At 34.4% G+C, this 20,943-nt stretch overlaps 1 protein-coding gene across 1 annotated transcript in view; it reads right to left on the bottom strand.

Annotated features, from left to right (window-relative positions):
* Positions 1-263: 263 nt before the first annotated feature.
* LOC145677414 (alpha-1-antitrypsin-like) overlaps positions 264-20,943 on the bottom strand; it is a gene marked incomplete at its 3' end in the record, with an annotated part of 30,060 nt that continues 9,380 nt past the window's right edge. The window contains exons 2-3 of the mRNA XM_081747912.1: positions 2,589-2,902; positions 264-449 (exon numbers count right to left, since the gene is read on the bottom strand). Of these exons, the coding sequence (XP_081604038.1) occupies positions 264-449; positions 2,589-2,902 (500 nt within the window). The remainder of the gene's footprint in view (positions 450-2,588; positions 2,903-20,943) is intronic.

Here is a 20,943-nt window from a genome sequence, read left to right as displayed (position 1 = left end):
GAAGATAACTTTTAAGTATTTATGAACTAACTCCCTAGCTCCTATCAATATTCCTCTGGCAAGTGTGAAATTCTTTCCCCCCCACATTCGAAGCTATCTAGCTCCGCCCCGGACTATAGATCATATAAAGGTTTTTTTCTTGTTTTGTTGCCCGGACTCTGTGGCTTCATTTTTACTATTACTTTTGGAACATCCTATATATATATTCATTAATATCTACATTGCTATCTTTTCCTATAAAATAATATTTCTGGAATACTTACATGTAATATGTCGATTAGTTTTTGATAATTCGCGGCAACGACATTTTTGTCCATGTCTAGCGTGAGTCCATCAGCCAATTCTGTTGCTGTTTTCCTGTCAGCACCCATATACAACAATGCCAAGAGTAGTCTTACGTTAAATGGCGAGACGAAAATATTTACTGTGTCATCCTGCTTCCTCAAAGCCTATTGAAATATTACGCAGGTAAGTTTGTTTATGCATCAGTCATAATTTTTTTTTCAATCAATAAAGCAAATTGAAATTAGTAACCATTTAATTTTGCTTTAACAATAAAACCTTGTTCAACCGAACGTAATTGAAGGGCTCTCTGCAATAACAAGGTGAGTTACGAAGCTTATAAAACTAAAGTGCGACGTGATACAGTGGGTGGCAATTTTAAATGCACCACCCCGGATATATATACTGTATATACGCATCACTTTATAATTACATAGAGAATTTTGTTGTATTCTTTGTTGATAAATGTTCCAAAACTCGGAACTGTGTACGAATAAATTACTTGCAAACTGTATGCTCACTGGGTTGTTAACGACCCACCCCGAAAACCCGGGAAAATATTTTTTTTTTTTAGTAAATGAAGCATATTTCTTTTCTGTATGCCATATTTGAAATATTCACTCAAAATATGTACAAAATTGGGGACAAAAAATTATTCTGGGCATATATGGGTTAATAACGAAAGCGAACCCCTTCCGGCATTATGCTTGTCAATTTCCATGTCCATTTGGCTTAATCTTGGACTTAAATTACATGAGGATTTTCACCAATCAGGTTGAAGATCTCGAAAACTCTCGATCACAATATCAGTATCTTTATATGTTATTTTTGACCTCCCTTCCATAATGACGATGTGGGCTAAAGTTGAACTTGAACAGCATCGGGCATACTAATATTCAGCTCAGCAATCCGGAAGCATTGGATTTGACATTAATATCGCCGGAAGCTCCCTCATGGCTATGCAACTAGCATATGCATCTATCATATGGAGATCTGGGTTCGATTCCGTTTTGAGCTGCTTATATGATTCGAAACGAACGTTGGTTAAGCTACAGCTCTACGCAGCATATAGTTTTGCTGCTGAGAAGGACACTAAAGTCCAATCCACTACCATCCATAGCCATGGTCTCTGGTATTCATCCTCTTCTTCTATGCGTACATTTTCCTCTTTCCAGTATCCCTTCCACGAGCTGAAAATTTAAAAAAAAATCGAATCTATCAATATACAAACTTTCGTGCCTCTTAATAACTTTTCCTGTGCTAAAATTTAGCCAAATATACACATACCCACATGTTATTTTATATGCAAATATCGAATGCTCTTCAATTTTTTGGTGATGAAGAAACGTAAATATCCAACCAACAAGCAAGCAGAAAAGTTTACAATAAGTAAATCCTAATATGTAGTTTGAGGTTTAAGACCGTTGACCTCTACCTGTATATGCTTCGAATATGGATGCTGATGAATCAGAAGTGAAAAGAGTATAATAACAGAAGACATATATTGTCTCATGAGATTATAGACACCGCCTTATTATAGTCTTTATGCACATCATTATATTCATGTCACATGGTTATTTGCCTTCAGATAGGATGTGAAATTCCGCGCATCATTTCAGGAGTGATCACAACAAATGCATTTTCAGTAGTTTCTTCATGATCATCATTTAAGGAATACTGGCAACTTCTTTTTCATATATGCTCACGATAAATGATAGTATGATACGAGATTGGGACTTCTTGGAGGCCAGTTGAAAGTTGTTGGTAACTGTGCAGATCCCTGATCAACTCATTTATTGGGAAATATTTCATTGAAAAATTCTTTCACTGCAGACTACTAACATGCTGGTGCTTCATATTGTTGGAATCGTAGTAAATCGGTACATCCTCGAGTTTACAGTTAAAGAACAAACCAGTCTTATAGGAGTTTGCCTCACCTTGTACTAATCTTAAAGGATTCAAATAGGAAATAAAGATTTGAATCTAAGAACCAAAACATATCTTGGTAACAATCGATAATTGAGTCGTCCAGTTCAAAACGGTTCTTTGTTCTTTTCCAGAAAACTTAAAAATAATTTATGATCTGCATGTTTTATAAACCTGTTAATGCTTCAGTGTGTTTATGTGAAAAACCTGAATATCCTCAAATATTGCCAGTTTTACAAAACGCATTTGTCCTATATTTTTCTTGGTTTTCTGGATTGTTTTTTGTAAATGGACAAGAGCCCTTTTGGAGCTGGACGGATGAATTACAATGTTTAGCGAAAAAGGAAACTTAACCATGAAACGTTTTATCATGTATTTACCTCATAAAGCCTAATAGAGAAACGAGCATTCCCATCATTTGTTAATGGTTCGTCTTCTTCACTTTCACTGAGGTCTTCGTATTTGAGATACGAAGGTACTTGTTGAGCTCTATATTGAGTTGGGGTTCTGCGCCGAATTATCCCATATCTACTATTATATCCTACCGGTATTGCATATGGAGGTATAATTCTGTATGAATTAGGTTGTTTGTATACTGCCTGGAATTTCGGTGCTGCCCTGCTTGCATAGACTCTTCTGCATATGCCGAATGGTTTGTACGAAGACGATGCTGTTATGATGAGTAAAATAATTCCTAAGAAAGGAAATAAAAAATAATATTAAATAAAATATAAGTGAGATTAATAACAATTCTGTTCAAACAGAACTTCATGGTGTTTGAAACATATCGATCAGTCAGGATCATTTCCATTATAGAACAACATAGTAATATTATTTTTGAAGAGTAAAACTGGCTTATACAAACAAAAAAATTGTTGGTTATACGTATACACGAAATGAACAAAACCATTTTTTTAGAAACTTCTGTATGGATGTTTCTTGGAGATGTCTCGAGTATATTGGGTTATTTTAGTTTTGATAAATGGAACTGAAGTAACTTGAAATAATTGTATATTTTCATTTTATAGGATATGTTAGTCGGTTTCGAATATCCAATATTCTTCCCGTTTCACCTTACATTTCTTAGTAACGTTTCTGTTGTATAGGTTTTGTTCTTATTCTTATAAAGTACAACCCCTCAAATCCGAACCCCGGAAATCCGAAAACCCGGCAAATCCGAACACGTTCTCAGGAGGAAAAAAACTACAGCTGGAAAATGAAAAAAATAGATTTAATCACACAAATTTAGTTTTTTTTAAGGTTTTAACATTTTTAGACTTAATGCTTATTCTAAATCATTATCTAATTATATTCTTACAAGAAGACAGTTATAGATATGTGACAATCATTTTGGACATGAGTGTACACCCGCCAGTCAAGGTCACTGCCCTTTCGACCACTGGGCCACCCTGTCTTACCTCATTCATTGTTTTACCGCCAATTCAGTGACGAAATAAGTACGTAATTTATTTCCCGGGTAATCCGAACCGCCCGAAATCCGAACAAGCTTCAGCCCCAATTAGTTCAGATTTGAGGGGTTGTACTGTACTTCGTGCAGCACATTGTAACGTCCTCTTCGCTAGACGATATAGTATATAAAAGCGACGGGCATGAATAAAGGGAGAATTCGCGGCATTAACAATGTATTACTTTCATCGTTACACGACTATGTACTGATAAAGGATTTCAAACATAACCAAGTGTAGTCGGATCTACCAACCTATGAACTGTTCATAGAATAGATATGTGCTTCACATGTCAACTTCTCACATCCTCCGCGTAATTTACGAAATCTTTCACGCAGTAGAAAATGTGACACATGTATCACTTTTGAAAAGTTTGTGTATCACTCTACTAAATTCAAAACTTCTATAAGCTCAGTTTTGAAAAACTTTCACGTAACAAATATGCTGATTGACTTTGAAGCCGTTTATTTCTATATGAAATAGGAATCACTAATTTATTAAAATCAAAAGTGTATTGTTATATTTTTAATACTCCCATGCGCATTGATGGGCTACTCACATACACCCACATCGAATAAAGAATTTGAATATTGTTTATACGGTTTATTTGCCTGTTTGCATCAGTTTCTTTTTAGCGTATAATTTTAGTACGATTTGAAACCTCCTCAAGTCTATGGCAATATCTATGGGTGGAATATCAATTTCTATGTTGCCAGAAATAAGTTATTTGTCAGTACATGATTGTATTCACGATCAGTGTCGACAATCCCCACACTGCATACTTAAATGTTGTGCAATATGGGTTACGCGCTTTTGAAAATAGTGCTTTTCATTTTTTTTACAAGTACACTTGTTTCGCTACACACTTTACAGAATGTTTTCTACACTTCAACGAACTTGTAAATTCGTTCCATTCAGTTTGTGACAGGTATACAATGTTACTATGCACAAGCATTGCAATTTTCTTAATTAGTGATACTATTTTACCTAATATCGTAAGTAGCACTACTTGATTGTCTGTGCATGTTTTCACAAATGTTACATCCACTTCATTATTGAGGTGAACTGGTGTAAATAAGTCATGTCCAACTGCACACCAAACAATTCTGTTTTCCTAGGCTTATTGAAGGTTCAAACGATGTAGCACTCATACCAACAATCACAGTTGTGCATTAGACGTATTTTCTGGATAGTAGTGGACATACAGGAATTCTTCTTAAGTTTTAACGTTAGCGGAACACATCTTTCCAGTCAGAATGATCTTACTCGAGTGACTACATCATAGATAGTTATTGCTTTAATATTGATTATATCATATTGATGAGAAATTACAGTCATTGCCATTTAAATGACAGTTTGATGGCCAGGTGCCTTATGATGAGGAATTCTTTTTCTGAAAACTGTTGCCACATTTCTTTCAGTTAAAATATTCCAGTTCTTCTTTTACTCTTGTGATACATTTCCAGTCAGCTAAAAATATTCAGATACACAAAAGCTTTAAAACACAATTTCGAACTGAAAGAACTTGGAACGTTTTCAAAAAGTTCATACAATTTTCAGACAAATATTTAGTCAAAAAATTTCAATAAGTGCAAAAATTTTGCAACTTCAAAGTATAAAGGAAGAAGTTGAAGCAAAACATTTGAAACAAAAATACGAAATATTAATCAAACTTGTCAAACCAAAATTTTCTAATTAAAAAATTCAAATCAAAACTATATAAGTAACGTTTTCAGAGCTAGACGTTCTCACTTTTGTTACATGAAAACGTTCAACCAACAAGTTTTAAACTAAAGATTTCAAAAAATCAAACAAGTAATCAAAATATAACCAATATTTTTTAACTTAAAGGATTTAAGCAAGTTTTAAAATAGATCATTTAATGAATTTACTACAAGAATAACTTTCCACTGATCAGCCAATCAGATTTCACCAAGAATAACTTTAGATACGTGGTGTTGTTTTAAGAGTGGTACATACATTACCAAGGTTCAGAAACTTTCAAACTAAAGTTTACAAAAATATTAAACGGCAATACAAGAAAATAAACCAAAGCATTAAGAAACTTTTGAAAAAACAAATAAACAATTGAAAGTGATTAGTAAATTAAATTGCGTGATGGATAACTTTTCACCAATGATCTTAGGCTTATGAGTTGTAAATAAATTTCAAAGTGCAAAAATGTTGTTGTAGCCAATCAATCGATATTAGTAATTATCTATCAGGTACTACAAAATATTTGGTTCTAAAATCTCAAGGACTTTCTTTACAAAAACAAACATTTACCAGGAGAAATATTGTAGAGAAATATTTCACCGTTAATTGTCACATTTTATCCGGTTGTCAACTATTAGAGGAGACAATAAACGATTTTCAATTCTTCAGCTACATCTGCGATCTTAGACCATCAGTCAAGGTTGCAAATCCTAAGATTAAAAGTGTGAAATTTTTGTTGTATACCAATAAAATTTAATAATTATCTATTACGATACAAGTCTTAACAATTCCAATTGAAGATCATAGACTATGAGGCTGTAACCTTCCGAGACGTACTAAGATTTAAAATGTTTAATCAAAAAAGATTTTGATACAGTGATCGAAAAACATTGAAAGAAAATTTTCAGAAACTTTGAAGAAAAATAAACAAAGATTTGAAAGTGATTGCTAATCAATTGAAACTTGGCACGAAATTCACCGAATCGATTCTTTTTCTTTTTTTTTTTTCTTTTTTTCTTTTTCTTTTTCTTTTTTTTGTAGAAAGATTGAATCGATTCAATTTTGTTTGGTAAACCAACTTAGCTTTCCCAGCTCAGGAAAAAATAGTCACCTCTGAAACGCTTTACGACCCTGCACATAGGTGCTCATGTGTCTTCTGTTGTAAACAACTGAAAACTCGTATAGAAAATTGGAATTATCCGGTACACTTGGCACTCAATACACTAAAACACATGAACATGTTTTTCAATCTAAGAATTTCAAACCTAAAATCTCCAGAATGATACAAAATGTACCTGGCACTGTTTACGTTTATAACCTATAATGTTATCAATTAGATTTCATATATGTATGTGGCGGTAGAAAACGTTTCTAACTATAGACCATCCGTCTATATGTTTAAAAATATATAGTATATATCTTTTTGAACTATTTCTTGTTGTCGCATATCAGTTACGCATTGACGCGTTTCGGTTAATTGCGTACCAATTTTTTGTCGATTTTTCTCGAAATAATTACAGCTGATGGCGTCATAGAATCCCTATGTAATTACACACCTCTAAGTGAATGGTAAATATTACAATTATAACCACTGGGTTTCTTGACGTACAGAACTTAAATTTCAAAACCTAAACGTTGATTCAATTCGACAAATTTCATGCTAAGTTCGAAATTTTATCTCGTTTTTGTGAAAAATAAATGCACACTGATGACATAATGTTTTGTTTTGGCAAAAATCTACTTGCAAATATTTCGCAACAGCTATTTTCTTCCAAAGTCAATCATCCTCTATCAGTATACCAAGTGGTAATTGCACCCTAAGAATGGGAGTTTGGGAGTTTTTTCCCTATTGGTTCACAATCTATTTGTATAGAATTCACTGTTTACAAAACATAGCTATTTTTCTTACATATGTCTATTTCAAAACTCTGATTTGATTCTCGATACTTCAGTTTTTGTGTTTTATGGCTTCTTCTCTGCAAAGAAGTTATGGGCCATTTGGTAGGTACGGGCCACTATTAACATGAAAGTTTGCACCAGCCGCAGTTGGCGAGTGTACTTGCTATAATGTAAGTTTAACTTCCATACTAAATATCATTCCCAACCTTAATACGTCTGCCACAAGATTGGTGAATTGCAAAGTCAGGCTACTTGTAGCAGCTTTTTTTCCCTGATAGTAACATTCCAAACACACATTTGATCAGGTATCACACACAAGGTTGATATTTTGCTGCTCAGAGGGATTTCAACCCGCTTTTTAGTTGCACGATCTAGGTATTTAACTTACAGCTACTAAAATATTAACTTCGAATGATATAAGAAGTTAAATTGTTCACACACACAAACACAACCATGCACAAAATAAACTGTTGATACGTTTCTAAATAAAAAATAAAAATTACGCACTACAACCATGATGATACTTCATGAGCACCAGCAGCAAAATTATAAAACTTGGTAGTATCTCTATCAAATCACACTTTTTACAGTACTTTTAAACTTCCAATTTTAATTGTTTAAACCTGGTATTAACATGGTTCGCTTACTTAATGGTTCACTATATCAAAGATTTTATTTAAACAGTTTTAATAGTTAAACACACGATTAAACAACAATTAAAAATTTTTAACTTATCATTTATTTGTTTTATGGAGAATTTATATAGGTGCTTTAATATGCAAAAGTACTTTAAAATCTAACACTCCATTATGTTTAATAACCAGTTCTTTCTAAGTGTGTGTTTATATGTATGGAATAAAAAAGCAATTAAATATCTTCTCTTCTATGTAAAATTCATTATGCGGCAAGTTTTACTAATATACATATATATATATATATATATATATATATATATATATATATATATATATATATATATATATATATATATATATATATTGCCAAACAGTAAAAATATTTAAAATTATTATTCTCCCTCTCTATTTTTGCTCTATACGTTCGACGTAACTTGCGTAATGTTGGGCTTCATTTTCAGATCTACGTATTTGCAAATATGTATGAACATATTTTATAAAGTAGATGAAAATATTAGTTTTAATCGCAAAGAATCTGTTTTATATCCTCATTTTGGAAATAAAACAAAATAAAATTATATTTGTTATTGTGAATAATAAAACTCCATAAATTATGACTTTTTATAACGCTTATACATATCAGTATTTATATTGCTGACACAATAATTTTATTTATTTATTTATTTATTTTTTTGCTAGGTGAAAAGTAATTCTCTTTAATCCATATGCTATACGGACAAGAATTTTTATTACTTTAAAATATTCTTTTTTTAAAAAAAAAAACTACACTTAAATATTATAAAGTGACGTGGTGAATTGAGATATTTTTCCTTAGAAAGACCTTCAATGAGTAATTTAATATAAAATGTTTCAACTATATTTTTCAACTTTTTAATTACATTTTAATACTATCAATTTCATTTGCACTACTTCTTCTTTTTTATCAGATCCAACTTGTTATTCATCATAACGATAAATCCTACTTACGTTTTTGTTCGCATAAAAGATTCACTCTGTTAAAGGAATAACTCCAAAACTAGGATGCGTTTTAAACATCAATAGGTAGATTTTGAAAGAAATTCAATTAGTTTTTTCTCCTTATTACATTGTACTGTTTGGTTATTTTGTGCTTTCTTGCTGAAAGCTAATAACACCATTCCGCACAGCAAAAAACAAATGTTAATACAAATGTGTTGTAATATAGGCATTCAATTATGGTTGTTGCATGACTACTCTTTTACTATGTTATTCCAACACGAAGGGTAGTTATTTGAACATTATTTTAAAACATATGACATCGTAAACATATACAAGACTATAAATATAGCATGCTTATTTTTAATAATCATCGGGTTTACTTATTGAATAATTTTCAAACGACTTATCCTAGTTTAAGAAATCGAATATTTAGAATACGATAATATTAAATGATATACATTTAAATATACATTTAGAATTTTCCTAAATATATGTATTACAACTAGTAACTAAATTATTATTAATATCACTACACCCAAATATAAGCTACTCATGTCACAACATGAACGACTAATTGCTGTAAACGAAAAGTTAGTGAAATTGCATAAATACTATTGATAAAGGAAATTTACAAAAAATTACGTTGATATAATAACACTAGGAAATATAAATAGGACTCCTTCATAGTTTGCTCAATCCTTCTAACCAAATGACACACATTCTTTATATTACTACATGTAGAAACTTTAATTCTTGATGTATTTAATATTATCAGTATAATATTGGATTACCATTAATCATCTAGTCGATATATATCAGATTCTCTTACCTTTATATTGACATTTTCAATTTTCTTTCTCATTTTAATACATTTTCGTTTATATGTCTTACGTTTTTAAGTTCCTTTGCGCAAAGATACCGGAGCCTTGCAAGAGTGTCAAGGCATTAATGCCCTTATTTGTTACATAATGAACAATAGTGTTATCTTTTATACTGAGTAATTTAGTATACTAGTTGGTTTACTTTAAAACATTTTCAAGTTTGGTTTGATTTGCTTAGATTACCTTTGCAACTTATTGTGCAGTCTAAAACTTTGATTCGTTCTTGGAGTAAATTAACTTCAGCTCACATCTGTTTGAGGCAGAGCTGATAGCTGTATGCACTTGTGGGAGAGAATTCTATAACTGTCAGTTTCTGCTGAAAGAAAGTAGCTATGCTGAGAAGAAACAGGTATTTCCACTGTGTGTTTTGCTTATTTTAGAGGAAAATTAGTTCCGAATGTGATAAGACATGTACCGAATTAAACCTGTCATTTTAAAATTAATGTAGTAACTTTATTACGCATTGTACAAGTTTATGTTTTTCATGTATTGATAGCACGTATATTAACTTAGAAATTGATAAACTTTTCATTGTTTTAGGTTGAAGGGTACAGGTACAGCAACGAATGAAAGAGATCGCCGTCAACGAGTCGTCGACAAATGTCTCCAAAATCCATGTCGCTCGTGGAGTTTGATTGCGAAGGATCTGAAGATGTCGCACAGAACTGTTCAAACCATACTGACATAGTACATTACAACTCAGTCGATCGAGCGACAACCACATTATGGAAATCCTTACGGCCCACGCGACCCTCGACTTCACAAAGGATCGTGAGTGACATAAAGAAGGATCCCAGTGCTTCGGTCAGGGATGTTTCCAGGAAGTGCAACACAAGCGTCAGCATAGTGCAGAGATTGAAGCAACGCGAAGGTATGAGGACATACACAAAACAGAAGGTGCCAAGAGTTTCAGAAAATCAGCGCACCGTCATCACATTACATGCTCGCAAACTCTATGACTACCTCGGACGCAAAAATCGCCACATCATTATGGACGACGAAACCTACGTCGATGCCTACTTTTCAGCTCTTTCTAGCCAACAATTCTATACTGTCCCACCTGGAGAGCATCTCAGCGAGCAGGAGTTTCAGCGAAAGTGGATTGCTGCTGCCAGGACAATCAAGAATGTGCCTGTCGAAATCCTCATGAAGGGAATCCGCAAGAAGCTGCGCCATGAATACAATCCATGAACTCTTTGCATTGTTTCTTTGAGCATACTTTATATCATTGTACTTGCTCTCAATAAATGTAAAACAGAAACTTGTATAATGCGTAATAAAGGTACTACATCAATTTAAAAATTTCAGATTTAATTCGGTACATGCCTTACATTAGTAAGCATTTAAAAGTGAGAAGGAAATTTAAATATATAACCGTTCATTTCTGTCCAAAGGTTTGACGACTGTAACTAATAGGATTTCTATTAGAGATATACTCAGTCTAACATTTGATTGTTCAGGTGGTAATCTGGATACTGTCCTCAACTTGCATTTAATTAATATTCATACCTTGTCACTAAAACATAAGGTATTAAGATACACTGCGCACAAGGAAGGAAGTGAAGGTTGAATAGAATCAATCCTTCTGGCCGTGTTAAGAATGAAAACTGCATTCTAGTATGAGGCTTATGGCTTCGGGATAGAGACTTAATAAATCATAACTTCGTTAAAATTATCATTTTTGCGGCAACGACAAGAAACAAATTTGCAATTAAGAAAAAATAAAATATATTCTCTAGCTACAAGTACTGCAGATTCGTCAATAAACCTTTCAATATGGCACGATAGAACAACTAGTGTGCTGGGAGAAGTTGACTTTACTATATACAGGGTGGTTCAACCCAACACCAGTAACGTTTGGGAGATGATTACTGACACCAACATAACACTAAAAGTATAGACCAGTTTGGGTGCTGAAATGCTTCCTTTCGGAGTTATAAGCAGCTGAATCTTGAAAAAAAGGCAATTTAAAGGTCCAAAGTTACAAAACTATAGAATCTATCGTAGTCGGGTCAAGACTTCACTTACTAGGGATGATTCCATACCGGGACCAAGTACCTGGAGGAAACCTATATATCGTCTGAATGTTCTTGCCATGCGAAGTACGAAACCGTTTTCAAATCACGGGCAAACCGCAACTTGACCTTATAACGGTCCGCTTTGTTGGTTTTTGTGACCCTATGTATGACATATTCGACAGAATAAAAATAAATGTTTAGATGTATCACTCGTAAGCGCCTGAGCCCATCATGTTCTTTTTTGGCTTATTTCTAGAACGTGACTTGGGCAAAGGTTTGATAATATCACTTTGCACCCTGACGTACCCATTTGGTCAGTGTTGCCAATGAACTGTAAATGTGGAAGATGGTTTCTGTATCACTGGATGTATATCCAAGAAACGTGGCATAAACATCATTTGATGTTGGAGAAAATATTCTGTGGACGTATTCCTCTCCCAAGTACTCCACTTTGTCAGTGTTGCCAATCAATTTTTCTAACAATGATTAGTTGTAAATCAGGATCCGTACAATGAAAAGTTTATACGCCAAGCTTGGCAGAAACATCACACGACACTGTAGCAAGAATACCTTGTATTTTACCGTCTTCCAGCCATCCTAGGTTGTCAGTGTTGCCAACAAGGTGTAAACATCATAATGTTGCAAAAAGTGTGCCATTGAACGAATATAAAACAAATGTGACAGATGCAGTATTGGACAATAGAAAACATAGTGTGAATGAATGTCTCCCTCTCTTCCCCCAAAAAAACAGTTTGGCAGTGTTGCCAACCAATGCGAAAATTCAAGTTTTTCGCATGAAGTCGACAGCATTGGCGGGCATAATTAGACTGCAACCCATACTAGTAGTTTGAAATATTTTAGTATAAACCCATAAGCATTCATAGTGTCAGTGTTTCCAACCATTTTAAAAAACATTTTCTTAAAAGGTTGCCTGACCATTGCATGCATAGAAAGAAAACTTGAAATAAACATCATTTGACACAACAGCAAACATACTGTGGTTGGTATCATTTCCCAAGCACCTGTATGTCTGTATTGCCAACATTTTCAATATGAAAGTTCTTCAAATAGCAGTATACGAGCTTGGCGGTATTTTTATATTGTCTAATAATGTGACCATGTGGCTGAACATATATCATGGAACATGACTGTTGACCATGTAGCAACGAACGGTACTGGTTAGAAGCTCATGTAGAAAGAAAGGATTGGATGAGTCATGCATACATCTGGTCATAGGAGCTTCATTATGATATGGTGAGGCAACCTTTGGAGAAAATGTATTTTAGAATGGTTGAAAACACTGGTAAGCTAGGATGGTTGGGACGTCTTTTTGCTATAGTGTCATCTGATGGTGTATAAACGTCTGATTGTACGGAACCTGTTTTACAACTAATCATTTTTACAATTGGTTGGCAACACTGACAAACTGGGGTACTTGAAAGAGGAATAAACCCACAGAATATTTTCCCCAATGATAACGATGTTTATGCCACGTTTCATGGATATACATCCAATGCTACAGAAACCTTCTTCCATATTGTATTTACAGTTCGTTGGCAACACTGACCAAATTGGTACTTCAGGGTGCAAAATGATATTATCAAATCCTTGCCCAAGTCACGTTATAGCAATGAGATAAAAGAAAAGAACATGATGTGCTCACGTTCTTACGAGTGATACATCTTAACATTCATTTCTATTCTACCGAATGTGCCCACAAACCTGAGGGCACATTACATAGGGTCACAAACACCAACAAATCAGCCCCTTATAGGGTCAAGTTGCAGGTTTGCCGTGATTTGAAAACGGTTTCGTACTCCTCATGACAAGAGCTATCAGACGATATATAAGGTTTTCTTCAGGTACTTGGTTCCGGTATGGAATCATCCATAGTTAGGAACTAATATGTGCCCTATCCAGAAATACATGTTTCAGAATCCTAAGATACTCATGCAGCACTCCTCATATAGGCAGTTTGGCTGCGTGCGTATAATTTGAAGTACTCGCCAATTACCTCTATAAAAACTGCTGCGGAAGTACCAGAGGATTCTGAATCATGGATATTTGGATAGGCCACGTAATAATTCCTAAATAAAGTCTTGACGCGACTACGTTAGGTCCTATAGTATTCGGGCTATGTCCGTTTAAAATTCAATTTTTCATGTTTTCGGCAGTATATAACTTCGAAAGGAAGCATTTGTGCACCCATGTTGGTCCATACTTTTGTCCTATCTTGGTGTCAGGAATCAACTCAGGACTCAGGAGTGTCGCTTATTTTGGGTAATTCCGTGTTACGATACGCACACACACCAAATATATTCTATGTGACCGTAAACACGCATTAATGAAATACCAGCTCTCTACGAGAACGTTAACCCTTGCCGACTTGTCGACAAAATCATGAAAAGACGTTTCCACATTATAATATAATTTAGAATTTCCAAGCGTGATAACAGACAAAATAAAAGAGAAAGAGAAACGAAACTGCGCAAAGCAAGTACAGAAAGGACATCTGCCCGTGTATTGACAAACATCGCCGGATGAACAGTGTTGAAAGTATATCATCATTGCAAGCAACAATAAAAATAAAGACAAAATAGATGATAAACGCAGATCAGTGCAGCAAACTTTTCGAGAAATAACGTGAAATATATGTTAAATTCCAACACCGTTTGCGCACACAGGAAGTGAGATACTAACGTTTTGTACACCTTAAATCAGATATTGACAAGAACTATTTACGCTGACTCTAAATCTAGAAGGATCCGCTGTAGTGTTACTATTAACAGAAGAGAAAATTGACTTTGGAAAAGGTACAAAAACTCGAAAAATGTAAGTACTAATGTATTGTTCAAAACCTATAATACAAAGCCGTAGAGCATGAAGAGTAGTACCGTGGTTATGTGAGATCGATTAGTCACGTACTGACCGGTAAGATATTCGGTATCTTGTTATAGCTAACAAGTAAGGTTTGTAAAAAGTGGCAACATTGCACAACGAGTTGGAATCCCAACAACCTGGTTAAAATATGAAAACAGCGTGCAATTTGCATGGGTTTATGTATTCGTGGAGTTTTGAGGTCGCTGATAACGATGATGACGTACAAGAGAAAAAAAGCCTCTGTGGAGCGTTGTCATCTTGTACAAACCTTACTTCTTTGCTTTAACAATATACCGAATATCTTTGTCAGTACGTGAATTATCGAGCTCACATCCGTTACTACTTCTCATGCTCTAATGTCTTGTATTATAGGTTTAAAACCATACAGCACTAGTGACTTTTTCTGAGTTATTGTACCTTATCCAAACTCGACTTTTCTCTTCTATTGATGGAAACGCTGTATAGCGGACCCTTCTAGATTTAGAACCGGCGTAAACAGTTTTTGTTACTATTTAATTCAGAGTGTACATAACGTTAGTGTCTCAATCTCTTTGTGCGCCAACGGTGTTTACATTTAACACATGTTTCAAGTTATTTCTAGAAAAGTTTGAAATACTGATCTTTGTTTACCATATCTTTTGTCTTTATTTTCATTGTTGCTTCCAATGATGATATCCAATTAAGATCATTCGATTTACAAAAACAAAACTTTCTTTTAGGTTGGCAACACTGTTCATCCGGTGATGTTCGTCAATATACGGACAGATGTCGCCCTTTCTGTACTTGCTTCGTGCAAAGTTTCGTTTCTCTGTCTGTTTTAGTTTGTCTGTTGACATGGTTGGAAATTCTAAATTATATTATAATGTGGAAATGTCTTTTCATGATTTTGTCGACAGGTCGGCACGGGTTAACGTTCTCGTAGAGAACTGCTATTTCACTAATGCGTGTTTACGGTCACATAGAACACATTTGGGGGGGGGTGCGTATCGCAACCCGAATATAAAAAATATATTGATGAAGCTTTTTTCCATGTTAAGCATGTCACACACTTATTGTATGAACAGTGCCAACCGTTGAATGGTTATAATGGTCTAGATACTAAGTTTGATGATAGATCCTCATTAAATTTATATGACACGCCGGGAAGAACGTGAAAGAACAATCAAAATCAGTATTCCTTTGTCAAAATTATGGGTGAACATATGCATACTTAAATTGATTAATTATGGTTTACATATGGCTCTTATTCAAATGTTTCATGGTGTAGTTTCGAAGAGTAATATCATACCTTGATAAAATGTATATGGAACTGCCGGGAAAATATGCTCTTTTCAACATATGAATGAGCATAGACTTGACATACAAATATATAGATAAGTCGAATTGAGAAATCCCACTTTTTGAAATCGGTTAAAATCTCTTGCCCATAGTGAGAATAACGACTTTATGATTTATGATGCTGAAATCTCCAGACACACCATTGTATTCACATTGATTTACAATTACATGCTCTACGTTTTTCTGTTTATTGATTGATTTATTTATTTGTGTTGTTATCATTTGGTTATGTATGGTCCATTATAGTATTTTTATCTAGAGTTCTAAATTCTGTCTCATCATGGCTGCCAAGTAATATGTCAGGCTAAGTAAGGTAATGCATGTATATACTAGTAATACAGCAATAATGTGCCAATCGTTTCGAAGCACTTTGGAATTAGCCCTTACGATACCAAGGTGTTTTCTATAACGTAGCATACCAAGGGGAGGGTCGTTGAACCCATACAGGAAAATTCAATTTCAAATTAAGTTCTCAGATCTTTTATTAACCAATCAGTTATAAATGAAATAGTGTCCCCAGTGGATGAATAATTAAGGTTGTCGCCTTACAATCAAGGGGTCCCGGGTTCGATTCCACAAGCGGGAACATAAGTGGTTTGGATCCCACGTTAAAACTCTAGATCCCGTCCTCTGGACGTCATAATCATCCCATGGAAGAAAATGGCAAACCACCATCGGTTCGTCTCGCCCAGGGACATTCGGGTAGAACACAACATCATCACAATCATCATCATCATTATAAATGAAATTATACATGTAGGTTATACAAATAGGTAATATTATTTTAGGCTACAAATAACTTATTATAGGGTACAATATTCGATTTCACAATATTAGCACTGAAGCTACGAACACACTGCAATGCTATAAATCAAATCATCTAACTCGCAGGATGTTCAAAATATTAGTTCCATTCCCAGTACTGCAAAATCTCCGACCACGTTCAACAATAACAAACGAAGTGACCATCATCAGGTTGCCAAGACCTTCAGTGTTGCAAAACATTAGTGTTCGTCAGGTTAAGACATGCCATTGTTTATTTGTAGCAGAAAACAAAAACAACAAGCCACAACGATAACTTAAGTCATAACGAGAAAAAGGTAACATGCACCACCAAGGGGGGAGGGGTGGCTTGTTGAAACCAGTTCGTATTATTGCCCTATACAAAATAAACGAGAACCCGTTTAGAGCAAAATCAAGCAGGATTCTTTTATTAACATACCATTACACAATGTTAATTTTTAATTAAAAAAATCGAATTACTACCATCACGTTATTCACCGACCTCCTAGTATTATATTTACGAAATTTCGTCCAACTTGGACTCGGATTACGTAGTTGTCTCATGTTTCATTTCGTTTTGCGTCATCCTGTATATCTCGTAAAGGACGCAAAAGCAAATCGAATGACTAGTCATACGTTATTCAACAACCTCCAATTAGTGTCTATACAAACATTTTTCCGACTCCGACTCGTCAGGTTGAGACCATCCTCGCATAAATAATGGTAATGATATTTAGAAAATGAAAGATTAAATGTATTTCACTATTATTATTATTATTAATAATAATAATAATAATAATAATAATAGTAATCGTAATAATGGTTTTAACTGTGACGTATTTTATGAGACATCTACCGCCCACAAAGACTCCGTGTTTGATTCCTGTTGCAAGCAAGATGTTACTAACACCTCACTATACTCAGGGGTCATTCAAGTTTTGTCAGATAGATGATAGGGTCAATAGAGGCGGAGGTAGCCTTAGTGTTTGGTGAACCTATCACCTCTATAATGCGCAGAAACCTTGGAGGCATGAACGCATAGCTCTACACCGCCTGAACGATAGCAGAAGCTTTACATCTAGATATTATTATTGTTATTATTAATAATATTACTATATCTTGGTGCAAATCGATTTTAACTAGATAATTTTACAACTTTCGTAATAAATGCATTTTATTGGAAGAATTCTTTTTATTTCTGAACTTTTTGTCCAGAACCATTGTTTTTCCTAAGTTTTTGAAAATATGTTTTGCATTTGTCTGTTCTGGTTAGGAATAATATATGTAGCTCAGATATTGATAAATCTTACTATAATTTTATGACGTTTTCATATTACCTTAATTCGTTTTCCAGGCTGTTATACTCACTAATAATTGTAATATATGTTGTATGTGTATTATGAATCAGCGGAACTGCTCAGTGGCGTATTTAGGAAGGCTCACCAGGCTCGAGCTCCCCACTGAGTACAAACGATTTTTCTAATGTACTTGCAGCGATAGAAGAGAAAAATACGAAATTATCACCTAACGTCTCTTGCCGAAATGCAGAACAAAATGCAGCATATCTGCAGCAAAATGTCCCATCCCTCTTCACCTCCAGCCCCCACCACACACACCAACAAACGCTTTTAACAAACGAATATGTTATTGCAGCGGAACGCTTTAAAACACCACTTCAATTCGGCTCTCTCTGTTTTTGTCACTTTTCTTCTGTGTATGTTTATATATATGTACTAACGTATGGTATATATATATATATATATATATATATATATATATATATATATATGTGTGTGTGTGTGTGTGTGTGTGTGTGTGTGTGATAGCCAAACTTGCATATTGGATTAATGTTAAACACAAAACAGGGCTATGCTGTATCAGTTTGCCCCAAAATTTTCAGCGCCCCCTTATTGAATAATTTTTTAGTACACCCCTGGAACAGCTACATTTATGAGAGTTACCTTTTGGCCAATCTTATTCGTATTAGTATTGTCGGGCATGTTCACAAATACACCGTTCTCCCCACTTTGATTTTTCGATCCCAATGGTAATCTACCATCGATTGGCAAGTCGTAAGGGGTTGCCTTTGGTGCTTTGTATCTATCACAGTCTTTCTTTTATGAATCATACTAGTGAGTAACTAAACCGACAGCTCTGTTTAAACTACCGCTAGCGGTCTAAGTGCCAATTACTCGTTGAAGTATATAAGATCTAGCTTCTTGTAGATCTTCTGGCATGTTCTACACCTTAATCTGTCTTTTTGAGAAAGGAAGACTTTAATTCTGTTTGAAGCAGGCTTGAAGATGGCTTATGTTAACCACATTGTTTTCCACTGTCACACAAAGTGTTGTGGAAAATGTTTCTTGTGAGTAACCAGTCTTCAAACGAAAGCGTCCAACAACAAATTGTAAGAATGCTGTAGTGTGGATCTAATATGGGGGAATGCATTTAATAAGGACCATTAAACTACTGACTTATAGTTCCCAATATTAATTTATTCATATAGCCTGTGACACACACATGATAAAGAACAATGCAGTCAGTGCACTGGTTCTCAAAGGTACGGATTAAAGCAGTCGGAGAAGGTTGATAAATAAAATAAAATGAAATATTTCAGATTAACTTCCCACGATTTAGTCTTTTAGGCTAAGGAAAACAAATGATAAAAGTAAGTGAATGATGATAGAGGAATCGTTAAAATGGAAATATGGATGTAAACCAGAGTATCCTGAGGAGACCCACTGACAAGGTGTTGTCCACCACATGCTTACCAGGTCGGGGTTCGGGTCAGGAACCCATGCACCAGAGTTAAGGATTCTATTACTGAACCACAGTGCCCTTGGCGGCTGTTTAATACACAACTTACTACGGTATATGTTACAATTACTCAGGAAGATGTCCCATAGAGCACCCAATGTGCAACAACCAGCACTCAGGCCAGTTCTGGCTCACTGAAACTTTTCATCTGGCTCTCCTGACTCCTAATTGAAAATATACTTGACACATAATCTTCAACTGAATTGAAAATATTTCCTGGATAACTGGTGTCCAACTTCAAAAATATTATCCGCACGGGAACATTCAGTCTACCACAGAACATAGAGAGACTATTCAAAACAAGAAGAATCAAATTTGCACATTAAAAGGATAACAATTTCTGTGTTCTTGTGATGTTAGTATACGATGAACGAGTTTCTCCATTATCTATAACCGGTGGTTGAAGTGAGGCAGTATGCGGTGGTATACCATACTATCTCTGTTTTTCCAATTAAGACGTATCGTCTCTGGTTCTTCAGTAGTCAAGACATGCCGTCACTTGAGAGTACCTCTAATAAATCCATTTTTATACACAGTAATTGACGAATAGCTTTGCACGTATAAAGATATTATTTCTTATGTAGAAATAATAACTAACTTGACAACACCGACATTTTTCTCTTTTTCCTACTTTTCTTCTTTTTAAAACGATATGTCTTCTAAGAAGTTCATCTATTTATATTTTGATATCCCGTATTGAATTGTTTCTTTCTTATTAATATGTTACTAATAATATGATACTAAATATAGCAACAATCAATTGTCACGTTAAGTAGTCAGAATTCTAATAAAATGACAAGTGTCATATATTTGTGGTATTTATTAAAACCGTCACCATAAATGCAAACGATATAGATACAAACAATATTTACAAAATCATGATGTGAAATATAAGTAGTACAATGGTAGGGGTCTATCAAGGAGAAATCCCTGATACTCTCGTGTGTTTATAATGTCGCGTAGTCCTCCTTTCACGACATTTGTGTCATGCAAAAGTTCATCAGCGCAAAGCTTATACTCACAAACACAGGCCTTCCATCACCGCTGTCAGTCCTGGGTGGATCCTCTGGACGCAGAATAATTGTACCATACCACACTCTTAGCAGGTGTAGGTCGAAAGATCATAATTTTTTAAAATGCCTGGTTTTATAGTGTCACAAAAACTGTTTTAGTTTTAGCAAGGCACTGTTTATTCTGGAAAATATGTTTTTTTCAATTTAAAATAGACACCTTGAAAGATTTTAACTTATATGTTTTGACACCATCACCTTGAATAAGCTTGATATTATCACTTTGAAGGTTTTTATGTTTTGATGCCACTGAA

The sequence above is a fragment of the Thermobia domestica genome, unplaced genomic scaffold, assembly GCF_964235325.1.
Source record: "Thermobia domestica unplaced genomic scaffold, izTheDome1.hap1.1 HAP1_SCAFFOLD_850, whole genome shotgun sequence".
Lineage (NCBI taxonomy): Eukaryota > Metazoa > Arthropoda > Insecta > Zygentoma > Lepismatidae > Thermobia > Thermobia domestica.
This window is presented reverse-complemented; position numbering and strand designations above follow the sequence as displayed.